Here is a 15,627-nt window from a genome sequence, read left to right as displayed (position 1 = left end):
CCCCAGGCGGTGGAGGAGAGCAAAGGGGGTGCGGAAGGACGGCTAGTGCCAGCAGACGGAAGCAAGTGGGTGGGGAGGAGGTGCGTAGGGGCGCAGGTGGGTGCCGGGCGGCCCTGGAGCTCGCCGGGGTGGCTGAGAAGGCGCGGCTAGGCGGGCGGCCAGGCCGGGCGTTGGGGAATAGGCGCTCGGGTCACTGAGGGGCGGGCGCTGCCTCCAGGCCGGGCGCGGGAGGGGCGGCCCCGGTGGCCGTCGCCTCACTTCCGGGAGCGCCTGGGCACTGCGCCGCCGCCCGCTTTCAGTGCTGTCAGCCCGCGGGCCGCGGGCCGCGGAGCCGGGGGAGCGCGCAGCCTGGCCGAAGCCCCACCGCCCGCACAGCCCAGCCTCTGTCTACGGCCATGGGGGCGTCCGCGCGGCTATTGAGAGCGGTGATCATGGGGGCGCCGGGCTCCGGCAAGGGCACCGTGTCGTCGCGCATAACCAAACACTTTGAGCTGAAGCACCTCTCCAGCGGCGATCTACTCCGAGACAACATGCTTCGGGGCACAGGTGGGAGCCCAAGCTCGAGGGGTGTCTTCCGCTGTCGCCCGAGTTGGGATTTGAGGGCGGAGGGGCCGGGACTGGAGATGCGCGTCCAGGAGATGCGGGTCCTGGGATGCGGGTCCTGGAATGAGGGTCCAAGGATGCGGGTCCAGGGGATGCGGGTGAGGCATGCGGGTGCAGCAAAGGCTTCCCGGTATCCCGGGGCGAGACCTCCCCCTGCTGAGCAACTGACTGCTCATTGAAACCTCTGACCTCCGTGGAGAGCTTCAGGCAGGTTACTGGGGGAAGGAACTAGGAAGTTAGGATAAGTTCGAAGTTCAAAGATTAAAGGAAACTGCTTGGCTTTGAGAAGCACTTCCAGCCTTAGTCCCAGCCACTCCTAAGAATGCATGGAATTGTGGCTTATTCTCCACGTGCCCTTGAGCCTAGAAGGGGCGTCCAAACTTTTGGCATCTCTGCGCCACACTGGAAGAAGAAGAGTTGTCTTGGGCCACACACTAAATACACAAACACTAACGAAAACTGATGAGCGAAAAAAGGGTTTAAGTAAGTTTAGGGCTTTGTGTTGGGCCGCATTCATAGCCATCCTGGACAGCACGCGGCCTGCAGGTTGCACACCCCTGGGAGAGTTGTTTGCTTTCTCTCTCTCTCCGCCCCCCCACCCCTCACTGGATTTTCTGGTTCCAAACTTTCCCCCGTAATCTGAAGGCTGAGCATTATTTACCCTCATTGCAGTCACACAGTTGGCATAGATCTTGAATACCCCCAGAGATTTCTTAGACACAAAAGCTATTCTTGTGCGTGGTTTTCTGAAAGATTGTTTTGTTCTCATGCCAAATAAATTTTTGTAACTCAGTATGAAATCCAGTCAACAAACTGTACACTTTACAATGAGTCGATTTTATGTAAATTAAATCTTAAAGCTGTTTTCCAAAACTCAACAAACATCAGAGTGAGGTTGTTTTCGGTTTTTTCCTCAAAAGTGCTGGTCTTCACTTTCCAAAATAGAACTAATTTGAAGCTCATTTTTATTTTTTTTAAAAGATCGTACTTATTTTTAGAGAGAGGGGAAGGCAGGGAGAAGGAGAGAGAGAGGAACATCGACATCCATTGGTTGCCTCTCCGAGGTACCTGGTTGTGGACCTGGTCCCCAACCCAGGCGTGTGCCCTGACTGGGAATCAAACTGGCAACCTTTTGGTTCATAGGCCTGGCACTCATTCCAGTGAGCCACACCAGCCAGGGCAAAGCTCACTTTTAAAAATTACAGAAGTAATGCCTGTATGAGGTGTAAAAAAAAAAAAAAAGTTTTGGAAACAGGATGGAAGTACATAAAAGTAAAGCCCTCTCCCATGACCTGACTCAGTCAGTCCCACTCTTCAAAAGGGAAGAGTGTCATGTGTTTCCTTTTAGAAATTTTTGTATAAGCACATATATGCATATGTCTTATTTTATGTAATATGTAATCATACTATATATGTATTCTGCACCAGTGTATTTTCACTCTATATCTAGGATGTCTTTCCACATGGAAATCCCCTGTCTTATTAATGTTTCTGTAAGTATATATTTGCTGAATCTACTATAATTTATTTATTCAGTCCCCTATTGATGAGAAACTAGCTTACTTCTAGGTGGGGTTTTATGTTTGTTTCAAAAATACGGACATTTAAATGAAGAAAGGAACCACTTCAATGTTTTTAGTTTGTGTCTTGGAGTTCTTTGGTTCAGCACCTAGTTTGGTGTATTACTACTTTTATTTTTCTCTTTTAACATTAATCTTTAACAAAAAATCATAAAGTATTTTTTAGTTAATTTGACTTCTTTAAAAGGTTAAATTGCTTGGCTAGCTTGCGAAGTGTTCTTGATGCAACATATTGAAGTAGTTAGGTAACAGTCTCCAGTACTGCACCTAGCTGGAGTAAGATTATTCAAAATGGAAAGGAATAAAGAACCCATAAACAACTCTCTGAAAAATAATTCAGCAGTGATACATAACTGTGGTTACAGAACACCTTCAGTGAAGATTTAAGGATATGTTAATTTGTGAAAGCAGAAAACACTTTAAAAATTAATTTAAAGCAAGTAAGTAAGCTTTTTTAAAAAATTCAGAAACAATGCTGTTTACCCTTAATGTCCCTGACATGTCTGCTGGCCTCTTTCAGTCTCCACAACATGAAGAGAGGCCAGAGGGAGGGAAAGACGGTCAGTTTACCTCAGGCATCTGTTCTTTCTGGAGTTTTTACAGGCAATTCTTTAACAAGGAAAAACAGAAAATGGAGTTTAGGGAGATATCATGAGATCGTTATTCAGATGTTTTGTATCTCAGGACAAAGAATGTATTTTCATTAAATAATTGTGAATGGCTTGGGTATTTCCCGCAGGATCAGGGCCAAAAGAGAGAGATGTTATTGTTTATTTTAAAGATATTGCTTAGTGTTTTTTGATACTAAGAGTAAAGTACATTTATTATAAAGGAGGAAAAACACGTCATGAGGATATAAAAAAAGAAAATGAAAATCCTCTGTTAAGTCACTGCCTAGAGACATTTACAATGAACCTTTTGCTGATTTTTCTTATAATCTTTTTTGTCCCTGTTGCTTTTATGTGTTTGCAATTTTGTTATATTCTAAATTATTGCTTAGATACCTTTTACCTCACTTATTGTGAGCATGTTCACACATCATTAAAAATATTCAGTTTCATCAAGATTGCAGAATTATTGGCCCTGGCCAGGTGGCTCAGTTGGTTTAGAGCATCATCCCAGTATGACAAGGTTGCAGGTTCTATCCCTGGTCAGGGCACATGCAAGTATCAAACGATGAATGTATAAGTAAGTGGAACAACACGTCAATATTTCTCCCTCTCTCCCTCCCAACTCCTCTCTCTCTGAAATCATTAAGCCCCAGACAGGTAGCTCAGCTGATTAGAGAGTCTTAATACACCAAGGATATGGGTTAGATCTGCAGTTAGGGCACATAGGAGAAGCAACCAATGAATGCATAAATAGTGGAACAGCAAACCAAGGTCTCTGTCTTTCTCTCTCTCCAAAACCAATAAATAAATAAAAATTTTAAAATCAAATAGAATTTTTAAAAATTGCACAATTTTTAATTTAACATTTACCTATTGTCGGACATTTATGTTTTTAAACTTTCTTTGCTATAATAAATACCATAATGGCTATCCCTGTACATATGAACATTTGGCAGCATCTCCGCTTATTTCCTTCAAATAAATTCCCGAGTGTGGAATTTCTATAAATGGTATAATCAAACAATGCTACAGAAGGAGGTGCCAATTTACTCTCCAAACACTATGTCATGAAGGTATTTTACAGCTCAGGGCTGTATTTTATAGCTAAAGTTTAAGCTCACCCCAGAAGATGTGATAAAGATGCTGAGAACACGATGCAACTTGTGACAGTTGCAAACCTGGAGTAGCTTAGAGCACCACTGGACCCAGGAGCCGGGCAACTGGAGTTTGACCCTAGACATTAGCCCAGCCCTCTCCTTTAAAGGTAAGAGAACTGAGTTCAGGAGATGTTAATGGACTTGCTCAATAAAAAATGGCAGTTAATGGCGGACAAAGGTGAACATTAAATTACACTTTCCATGCACCATTTCCCAAATTGAGGTTCATGAGATAATTTTAGGTAGATAAAATATCTCAAATAAAAGTAAAATTCAAAGTTTAATCCCAATAAAAATTCCATCTCAATGTGTATTTGAAAAATAACTAGTACAACAAATCTTCAATTTCATGAACATTATGGCTTATTAAAAAGCTGCGCCATTTTGAAGAAAAGTATATAGTAAATAATAACTCAACTATGGCAGAAATTGTAAGGTTGCCTCATGATTGCCCAGAGTTTGAAAAAGTACACTGCAGCTTAGTGCTTCTCAAAGATGTAACCCTGGATTCGATGGCTAACCCTTTTGAAAATTATTTGTTCTCATCTGTACATTGGGGAACTTAAAGTTGGTAGATATCTTCAAAGCCTTTGGCAGCTCCCAAGATTCTGTATGTCTAACAAACCTTTTATTATATACTTCCATGGAGCATAGTTGTGCCTAATTAGAATGATATTGACAGTAGGGCAAACTATTTTTATAATGGCAAATATTTGATTTATAATAGGCAATACATTACCTGGTTTGGAATTCCAAAAAATACAAAACAGCATTTAGTGAAAAAAATCTGTCCAGAGGTATTTCATGCACATGAAACTCTTTATCCATTCTTCTGTTTTTTTCTTTTTTACAAATGATAGGAAACTGTGCATACTGTTCTGTACTTTTAACAGTATTGCTTTCCATGAGGCTTTCCCTATTTCTTTTTTCCAACAGCTTTATTGAGATAATTTACATATAATGTTCCACTTGAGGTGTATATAATTCAATGGACTTTAGTCTCTTCAGAATTGCGCAACCATCACCACTACTGACCTTAGAACACTGTCATCACCCCTCAAAAAATCCTCCTACCTGTTAGCAGTCACTCCCTTCCCATAATGACCCCACCCAATCTGTGCCATTGGCAACACTAATCTATATTTTCTTACTTGAACATTTCATGCAAATAGCATCATACAATATGTGGCCTTTTATGTCTGCAATTTTTCACTTAGCATAATGTTTTCCAGGCTCACCCATGTTGTCACTTGGTTTCTTTTTATTGCTGAATAATATTCCATTGAATGGGTATATTACATTTTGTTTATCTATTGACTTAAGGACATTTGGGTTATTTTCCCCTTTTCTGTTATTTTATGGGTGCACTAAAGTTTGTTTAAATAGTTTAAAGAGTGCCCTAACCAGTGTGGTTCAGTTGGTTAGGTATCATCCTACAAAGCAAAAGGTCACCAGTTCGATTCCAGATCAGGACACATAAGAGAAGCAATTGATTGAGAAGCAACTGATCAATGTTTTCTCTTACATTGATGTTTTTTCTCCCTCCCTTCTCTTCTCTCTAAAAATAAATAAATAAATAAAATATTTAAATAGTTTAAAGAGTGTTTTAAAAAGATGAACCTGATGAGAAATACCATCTCAAAGAAAAGCTTTTGATAGCTTTTTAAAAAACAAAGTAAATTAGGCCTTTTAAAATTCCATTACAAGAGGGAACCCAGGCAACTCATCTCTACATCCATCCCTCCACCTACCCTTCTACCCATCCATGCATCCATCCACCCATCATGGCTCCATCAAGCACCTAGTATATGCCAGGTGCTAGAGAAGCAGAGATCAATGTATTTCACTGGGGGTGCGCACAGCTGGAATGTAGGAGTGGAGGGCAGGTGCATGGATGGCCATGTGTATTAGTTTACTCAGTTTGCCATAACTGAATACTACATACCAAGATAACTTAAACAATAGAGATTTATTTTCTCATAGTTCTGGAGGTTAGAAGTCCAAGATCAAAGTGTGGGGATGGTTGGTTTCTGGTGAGGCCTTTCTTTCTGGCTTGCAAAGGGCCACCTTCTTACTGTGTCCTCGTGTGGCTTTTCCTCTGTTGCACATATTCCTGGTATCTTTTCCTCTCTAATAAGGACACCAGTCAGATTGGGTTAAAGTCCCACATTTATGAACTCATTTAGCCTTAGTTACCTCCTTAAATGCCCTATCTCTGAACACAGCTATATTGGGGGTTAGGACTTAAACATACAAATTTGGGGTTGGGGACACAGTTCAAGTCATAATAATACATAAACGGATAGCTTCAGCAGTGTGATAAGTGCTTCTAAAGAAACAAGTCTGTGACATGAAAGTCCAGAGAAGGAATTTTCAGTTCCTAAGAAGCTGAGGGACACCTCACTATGAAGGTCCCTTTAAGGTGTATCTTAAAAGATGAGCAAGAGCTTATGAGGCAGAAGAGAGGAGATAGAGGCATACGCAGAGGCTAGGAGGCCCCAGAGCATGTGGAGTTCGGTGTAGTTTGAGTGTTCGGTGGAAATGGTGGGGAGGAAGGAGTAGGGGAGAGAGATGGTGAGGCCAGACCCAGGGCTTTTATACAATTTCTGAGTTGCGTTTCTATCCTGAAGCCGAGAGGGGAGGGGAGGAGTATAGACCTGGGACAGGAACTCTCTCTAGGTGCTTCGCTGAAGAGGAGATTGGGTGATGGTTGGAGAGGGGGCCAGTGGTCAAGACAGGTTTTTATTTACAGCATAATCTTGTGAAATATCCTGTACATGACGGTGTTATAATTTTTATATATGGTTAGAAGAAGAATGAAATGAATGCCTATTTATCCCAGGCAGAAAACCGGTACTTAAGGGGCTGTCCACTATAACCCCCCAATCGCATCTCCTTCCTGCTCCCCAGAGGCAACCACTATGTTGACTGACTCTACTCTTTGAGAAAGGTTTTTATAAAAAGCCCTTGACTGGGTGTAAAGTTATCATTTGTCTCATTCCCTGTTATTTTGGTAGTTTTATATTGTGTTTTTTTTTTGACATGTTTTTGAAGTAAGTTTTATGTACTTTGCTAAAAGCAATTTTGGCAGGAACTAGGTTAATTCTTTGTTGCCCTTTCCTTTGGCATATGTAAAAGACAACTCTTGTTTACAGGTTGGTCAGGATCTCTTTTGTACTTTGTACATATTCAAACAAATTGTTTAGAGGTCATTCATGTGAGGCGTGGTTGGGTTGGGTAATGTTCTAAGACTGACCAAACTTTAAATGGAGATGTAGAATTAAAGATGCCTTTTTATACAATACAAATACTCATCTCTCAGATTAATGTCTGTACGTTTGTAGAATTCCTGATCATTATCCTTAAAATTAAAAGATTGTTTTAACTTCCCTATTTTCCTCTAACCTTCCTTTTCTATTTTTATTTGTGTATACCTTTGTAGAAAATTAGCTTATTTTGAATAATTAATTTTTAAACTACCTGTTTGTATATTGTTAGTGTGGATGCTTCCATTTGTTAATTTCTGAATCAAAAGGAAATAGTATTTTTATGAGGAATCGGTTCAGATACAATATTAAATTATAGGCAATCAAGAGAATAAAAATTAACCAATCATGCAAAGAATATACTGGATAAGAGTCCTTGGATTTAATTTTGGGAGGGGGTAAAAATTTGAAATATAATAAATAATCTATTTAGACTTGGACATAGGAAGTTGAATCATCTTTTTCTTTTAAATAAACTCCAATGGAAGCATTACATGCTTTAGATTTTAATAACCATTATACACAAATGTTTATTGATATAGAAAGTTGTTAGCAATAAATGAAAAAGATTGTTAGACTATGCATGGGACTATTTTTCATAAAACAAAATATTTGGAGGTTTTTCTTTTATTAGTTATAATAATAATTATCTCTGAGTAGTGAGGGAATTGTGAATGGCTTTTTGTTGTTTTGTTTTGTTTTGCTTACCAGGCATGTCTCATCTTTCCTTTAAAAAACACTTTATTGATATAATATACAAACAATTACGTTCCCTCTTAAACTATATTGTTCAGTGTTTCATATTACATTAAGAGTTCAGCAACCATCACCACAACCAATTCTAGAACATTTTTATCACCTCAAAAAGAACATCAGTTCCCATTAGCAGTCACTCCACATTTTTCCCCAATGCTCCCAGCTCTTCCTTTTACCTCTGAGGGTTTGGCTATTCTGAACAGTTAATGTAAATGAAATGATATGTGTCTTTTGTGTCTGGCTTCTGTCACTTCGCATGTTTTCAGAGTTCATAAACTTTCTAACATGTATCAGTACTTTCCATCTTTTTATGACTAAATAATATAATTTTGTATAGGTATGCCACATGTTACTTATCCATTCATTTCTTGATGAACATTTGCTTGTTTCCATTTATTAGCTATTATGAATAATGTTGCTATGAATATTCATATATAAGTTTTTGTGTGGACATAGATTTTTATTTCTCTTGGATATACACCTAGTAGTGGAATTGCTAAGTAATACGGTAACTCTTTAACCTTTTAAAAAACTGCCACACTGTTTTCCAAATTGGTTATATCATTTATTCTACAGCAATATATGTGGGTTTCAATTTCTTAACATTTTTGACAACACCTATTATTTGTCTTTTGATTATAGCCATCCTAGTGAGTGTGAAATAGTATCTCATTGTGGTTACTATTTGTTATTTCCCTAATGACTAATGATGTTGAGCTCTTTTTTTTCTTGTGGTTATTGGCCATTTGTATATCTCCTTTTGGTATTCAAATCATTTGCCCATTGTTGAGATCCAAGGATTCTTTAAATATTCTAGATATGTTCCTTATCAGATACATGATTTATAAAAATGTTATCCATTCTGTGTATTGATTGTCTTTTCACTTTTGTGATGGTGTTCTTTGAAGCATTTGTTTTTAACTTTAATGAAGTCCAGTTAAGAGTTTTATATTTTTAGCTCTACATTTAGGTCTATGAAACATAGTGATTTAATTTTATATATGGTGTAAGGTAAAGGTCCAACTTTTTTCTTCTGTGTATGTCTATTCAGTTTAATCCCAGCACCATTGGTTTAAAATAATCTTTTTCTCTATTGAATTCTCTTAGCTTCCTTGTTGAAAATGAATTGACTGTAAATTTAAGGTGTTATTTCTGGACTCTCAATTCTGTTCCATTAACCTGTATGTCTATCCTTCTGCCAGTACCACACAATCTTCATTGCTGTTTTGAAATCTGAAGTGTGTTCTCCAATTTTGTTCTTCTTTTTCAAGAGTGTTTTGGCTATTCTGGTTCCCTTGCTTTCCATATAATTTTGCAGTCAGTTTGTCAATTTCTGCAAAGACATGAGCTGGGATTTTATATGTGTGTGTGTTTCTTTAGAGAGATTTTATTTATTTATTTTGAGAGGGGGGAAGGGAGGAATAAAGAGAGGGAGAGAAATATTGATGTGCGAGAGAGACATTGATCAGTTGCCTCTCTCATCCCCCAAGAGGGGACCTGGCCCACAACCAGGCATGTGCCCTGTCAAGGAACTGAACCTGCAACCTTTAGGTCTGTGGGACAACACCCAGGCAACTGAGCCACGCCAGGAGGCATGAGCTGGGATTTTGAAAGGATTGCATTGAATGTATAGATCACTTTTGTGCAGAATTGAATTCTTAATATTACCTTTTCTAATCTATGAATATGATATGTCTTTCTATTTAGTTAGGTCTTCTTTAATTTCTTTAAAAAAATGTAGTTTTCAGATTACCAGTTTTGCCCTTTTTAAAAAAGTGTATTACTAAGTTTTTTTGATGCAATTATAAATGGAATTTTTTTAAATTTCATTTTCAGATGTTCATTGCTAGACCTCTGTATATTGATCTTGTACCCTGCAACTTTGCTGAACTCATTTATTATTTCTAATAGCTTTTAGTGGATGCCTTAGCATTTTCTATATACAAGGTCATATAATCTGTAAAGAGAGTTTTACTTCTTTCTTTATGGATGTCTTTTGTTTCTTTTTCTGGACTAATTGCCCTGGCTAAAGTCTCTGGTACAATGTTGAATAGATGTGGCAAGAGCAGATCATCTTTTCTTAAGGCTATTCATATACTGATGAAATTAAGTACTTTTTAAGTTAGTCTCATCATCTCAACCCATTTATTGTCAGTACATTACTGTTTAGAAGAGGGTTTGGCCTGAAGAGTAAGAGGTGAGGGGAGGGACCAATATCAGTTTTAGGGACTCAGCCCTGGAGGATTTCAAGTTTTTACATCTTTTTTGAAACACTGCTGATGAAGTTGTGCTCTATTTTCCCAGAGCAGTGGTCAAAAGACTGGAAAGAGAGAGGTGCGCACATATTTTGTATGCGGACCTTCCCAACAGGTTATTTTAGTGAATCTTGAGTGCTTTCTCGCTGAACCTAGTCCCTCTTCCAGATACGGTTGGTAAACCCGAGCAGTACACCTGGCAAATGGCTGCCAGTTTCTATGCAGTTAATGTGCTTAGTTAAAATCTAAAGTTCATGAAATTGACAATTTAGAATGTGCTGTGGATTTCCAGTCAAGATGGAGGAGTAGGTAAACCTGGCTCGCCTCCTCACACAATCACATCAAAATTACAACTAAACTATAAAACAGCCATCACTCAGAACCATCAGAAATCAAGTTGAATAGAAGTCCAACAACTGCGGAATTAAATAAACCACATCCCTCCAGATTGGTAGGAGGGGCGGAGATGCAGAGACACAGAATGGGATGGTCCCACACCCACATGTGACGGACAAAAATTGGGAGGGATATCTCAGGAGTAGGGATCTAAGCCCTGCACTAGACCCACCAGCCCAGTGTTCCAGTGTCAGGAAGATAAGTTCCCATAACTCTAGCTGCAAAAGCCAGAGGGGATTGAATCAGTGGAAGAAGTTTTGGAGTCCCAAGAAGTACCTCTTAAAGGGTCTGCACAAAAAATTACTAAGACGTACTCATTCTGAGCTCCAGTGCTGGAGTCTCAGCTTGAAAGATACCATGAGCATACAGGGAGGAACTGAAGTGTCTGGCATCATGGTGAGAGCTGGGGGACAGCTCTCTCACAGACAAAACTGAGGGCAGAGGCCATTGTTCCTTTTCTGAGCCCTCCCTCCACAGAGGCACAGAGCCTACAGGCAGGAGTCATGTCTGAGACTCCACCAACCTGGCTCACACTCTTTGCCCTGTCCTGGTGATTCCCTGTGAGACCACCCCACCCAATTTATGGGCCCATCTAAGCAATTAACAATGGCTTCTCCATATGAATGGCTTGTCTTGGCTCATGCTTCAGCTCTTCCTAAATCCTCTCAAACAAGCAACAGCTGGCTTCAGCGAGCCCCCCAGCCCCTGTACCTCTTGTTAAGTGGCCCCAGGCCTGGCACTAGCAGCAGCTAGTCTCGATTTAGAGCCTGGACTTGATTCCGTACCTCCGAGCCTAGCACAAGTAGCAGCTATCTGCAGATGGCTTTATAGCTTATGCCAAGTGGCCTCAGATGGAGCACAGGTGGTGGATGACCTTGGTCTGCACCAGCCAGGAAACCCCAGAGCCTACACATCAACTGGAGAGCTACAGACCACATCAGAGCACCCCCACCCAACATCCCCACAAGAGACACACTCAAGGAGTGGAATCAGTGGGCTCCAGAGCCCTGCTGAAGTAAGTGCTGCTTTGTGGTGTGGGCCCCTGCACTGCTGATCCTCCACAGAGGGTGAAGGTTGGTATAAATGGTCGTAGCCTGTCCTTGCAGCTGACTGCGCCGGGTAAATCCCTACCATTGATCTGCCAATAGCAACCAAGGCTCAACTACAAGATGAGGGTATGCTCAACCCACACGAAGGGCACACCTCGAATACCCACTTTGTTTATACCCAGGGTGATAAGGGAGGCCGTGTCACTGGACCCTACAGAAACCTACTACATTAAGCCACACTACCAAAGCAGGGAGTCATAGCAGCTATACCTAATACATAGAAACACAGGGAGGTTGCCAAAATGAGGAAACAAAAACACGTGGCCCAAATGAAAAGAACAGATCAAAACTCCAGGAAAAGAACTAAACACAATGGAAATAAGCAACCTAACAGATGTAGAGTTCAAAATACTGGTTATAAGATGGCTTAAGGAACTAGGTGAGGTTCTTTCTCAACAGCATAAAAAAGATCCAGTCAAAAATGAAGGATACACTAATTGAAATAAAGAACAATTTACAGGGAAACAACAGTAGAGTGATTGAAGCCAAGAATCAGATCAATGATTTGGAACATCAGGAAGCATAAAATAACCAATCAGAACAACAAGAAAAGAGAATAAAAAAAAACATATAGAGTAAGGAGTCTCTGGGACAAATTGGTAGTTACAGAATACCCATGGGGATGTCAAGTACAGTATAGGAAATTGAGTAGCCAAAGAACTTATATACAAGACTTATGGACATGAACATTGGTGTGGGGATTGCCTGAGGGAGTGGAGGGTGCTCAGTGGAGGGGAGAAAAGGGAGAAAAATTGAGAAAACTATGATAGCATAATCAATAAAATAAAACTTTAAAAAAAGAATCTGCTCTGCAGTCAGTACAGTCATACCAAGAATTAGGAAAACAGTCATATATTTTGACCCTTTAATCTGACTCCTGGGAATTTATCCATCAGAATTAATTCAGAAGAAATATTAGAGGAAAAAAAAAGAAAGAGTGTTAAGATATTTAAAAGCAGCAGTAGGGAAAAACCAAGACTAATTTAGCTAATTTAAATGTCCAAGAGTACTGCTGTGATAGTGTGTTTATATATATCAAATTTGGGTATGTTGATGGAATGTAATAGTTATAAAAAATGACTATATAAAATCGCTGGAAATATTTTAAAATATATTTTATTGATTTTGCTATTACAGTTGTCCCAATATTTCCCTCTTTGTCCCCCTTGGCCCAGTACCCCCCACCTTCCCTCCAACAGTCCCCCTTCCCCTTAGTTCATGTCCATGGGTTGTGAATGTAATTTCTTTGGCTTCATTTCTTTTTTCTTTTTAATTTTTTAAATATATATTTCATTGATTATGCTATTACAGTTGTCCCATTTTTTTTCTCCACTTTTTATTCCCCTCCACCCTGCACCAACCCTCTCCCCAGCATCCCGCACCCCCTTGCTTTGTTCATGTCCATGGGTCGTACATACAAGTTCTTTGGTTTCTCCATTTCCTATACTGTTCTTAACCTCCCTCTGCCTATTTTGTGCCTACTATTTATGCTGCTTATTCCCTGTACCCTTTCTCCCATTCTTCACCCTCCCCTCTGATCTCCATTTCTATGATTCTGTTCCTGTTCTAGTTGTTTGCTTAGTTTATTTTTGTTTTAGGTTCAGTTGTTGATAGTTGTTATTTTACTGTTCATAGTGTTTGATCTTCTTATTTTTATTAGATAAGTCCCTTTTAACATTTCATATAATGAGGGCTTGGTGATGATGAACTCCTCTAACTTGACTTTATCTGGGAAGCACTTCATCTGCCCTTCCATTCTAAATGATAGCTTTGCTGGATAGAGTAATCTTGGATGCAGGTCCTTGTCCTTCATGACTTTGAATGCTTCTTTCTAGCCCCGTCTTGTCTGCAAGGTTTCTTTTGAGAAATCAGCTGATAGTCTTATGGGAACTCCTTTGTAGGTAACTGTCTCCTTTTCTCTCGCTGCTTTTAAGATTCTCTCCTTATCTTTAATCTTGGGTAATGGAATTATGATTCCTTGCCCAAGGATTCCGTGCCTTGGTGTGTGCTTCCTTGGGTCCAACTTCTTTGGGACTCTCTGAGCTTCCTGGATCTCCTGGAAGTCTATTTCCTTCACCAGATTGGGGAAGTTTGCCTTCATTATTTTTTCAAATAAGGTTTCAATGTCTTGCTCTTCCTCTTCTCCTTCTGGCACCCCTATGATTCAGATGTTGGAACGTTTAAAGTTGTCACAGAGGTTCCTAAGCCTCTCATCATTTTTTTTGGATTCTTGTTTCTTCTTTCTGTTCTGGTTGGATGTCTATCTCTTCCTTCTGCTCCAGATCATTGAGTTGAGTCCTGATTTCCTTCCATTTACTGTTGTTTCCCTGTATATTTTTATTTCACTTTGTATAGCCTTCACTTTTCCCTTCATTTTGTGACCATACTCAGCCAATGCAGTGAGCCTCCAGGTTACCAGCGTTTTGAACTGTGCATCTGATAGGTTGGCTATCTGTTCATCACTTAGTTCTATTTTTGGAGATGTGATCTGCTCTTTCATTTGGGCCCTATTTCTTTGTCTCAGCCTGCCTGTTACGTTGGAAGGGGCAGAGCCTTAGGTATTCACCAGGGTGGGGCAACCCAGGTCACTGTATGTTGGGGAGGGGTCCAACAGGGAACAATGCCACTTGCTCGGTTCTATGCTGGCTTTGAGTCACTTCCCCCATTACCCACAAGCAAATTGGGCCCTTCTAGTGCTGATTCCCAGGTGGGTGGGTTTGCGTACATTCTAGGACCCCGTGGGTCTCTCCAATGGACTCTCCTATGAGTCTGGGAGTTTCTCCTGCTGCTGCAGCCTCCACAGGTTTTTACCTCCAGAGGTTTTGAGGCTTTCTTTTTCCCACACTGGAACCCTGGATTGCATGGTCTGTCTTGCTCCCCAGCTGTTCCTCACAGTTTATCCGCATGCAAATATGGGACCACCTGGATGGTCAGCTCCTACTCACCTGCCCTGTCCTACAGCCTCCACCTTGCTGCACATCCTTGCTGCACCAGCTGCCTGTCTCCACACCTCCTACTGGTCTGGGTGAACGTTTCTTCTTTAGCTCCTTGGTTGTCAGACTTCCATACAGTTCAATTTTCTGGAAGTTCTGGTTACTTTTTGGTTTTTAAATTTGTAGTTGTCCTTTTGGTTGTGCAAGGAGGCAAAGTGTCTCTACCCACACCTCCATTTTGGCCAGAAGAACAGCATCTTCATTTCCTACACTATTCTTAACATCGCCCTGTCTTCTTGTACCTATCAATTATGCTTCTTAATCCCTGAACATTTTTCCCCATTCTCCCACTTCCCTGTCTCAGCTGATAACCCTCCAAATGATTTCCATATCAATGATTATGTTCCTGTTCTGGTTGTTTGCTTAGTTTGTTTTTTTTAGATTCAGTTGTTGATAGTTGTGAATTTTTTTGCCATTTTAATGTTCATAGTTTTGATCTTCTGCTCTTTCTTAAATAAGTCCTTTTTAACATTTCATGTAATGATGGCTTGGAGATGATGAACTCCTTTAGCTTTACCTTGTCTGGGAAGCACTTTATCTGCCCTTCCATTCTAAGTAACAGCTTTGCTGGATAGAGTAATCTAGGTTGTAGATCCTTGCTTTTCATGACTTTGAATACTTCTTGCCTGCAAAGTTTCTTTTTAGAAATGAGCTGACAGGCTTGTGGGAACTCCTTTGAAGGTAACTCTCTTCTTTTCTCTTGCTGCTTTTCAGATTCTCTCTTTATCTTTAACCCTCTGGTATTTTAGTTATGATGTGTCTTGGTGTGGTCCTCTTTGGGTCCACCTTGTTTGGGACTCTCTGTGCTTCCTGGACTTGTATGTTTATTTCCTTCATCAAATTGGGGATGTTTTCTTTAATTATTTTTTCAATTAAGTTTTTAATTTCTTGCTCTTTCTAT

The 15,627-nt window shown here is 40.2% G+C and overlaps 1 protein-coding gene across 2 annotated transcripts in view; it reads left to right on the top strand.

Annotated features, from left to right (window-relative positions):
- The first annotated feature begins 262 nt into the window (after positions 1-262).
- Positions 263-15,627, top strand: part of AK3 (adenylate kinase 3) — a 30,223-nt gene continuing 14,858 nt past the window's right edge. For both annotated transcript variants that reach the window (XM_054583082.1, XM_054583081.1), the window contains exon 1: positions 263-546. In XM_054583082.1, coding sequence (XP_054439057.1) covers positions 396-546 — 151 coding nt within the window. In that variant the 5' untranslated portion in view covers positions 263-395. The remainder of the gene's footprint in view (positions 547-15,627) is intronic.

This window comes from Pteronotus mesoamericanus, unplaced genomic scaffold (assembly GCF_021234165.1).
Source record: "Pteronotus mesoamericanus isolate MK-2021 breed Mesoamerican mustached bat unplaced genomic scaffold, CSHL_Meso_final contig_73, whole genome shotgun sequence".
In the NCBI taxonomy this organism is placed as follows: Eukaryota; Metazoa; Chordata; class Mammalia; order Chiroptera; family Mormoopidae; genus Pteronotus; species Pteronotus mesoamericanus.
The sequence above is the reverse complement of the archived record's forward strand: the minus strand, read 5'-3'. Positions and strand labels throughout refer to the sequence as shown.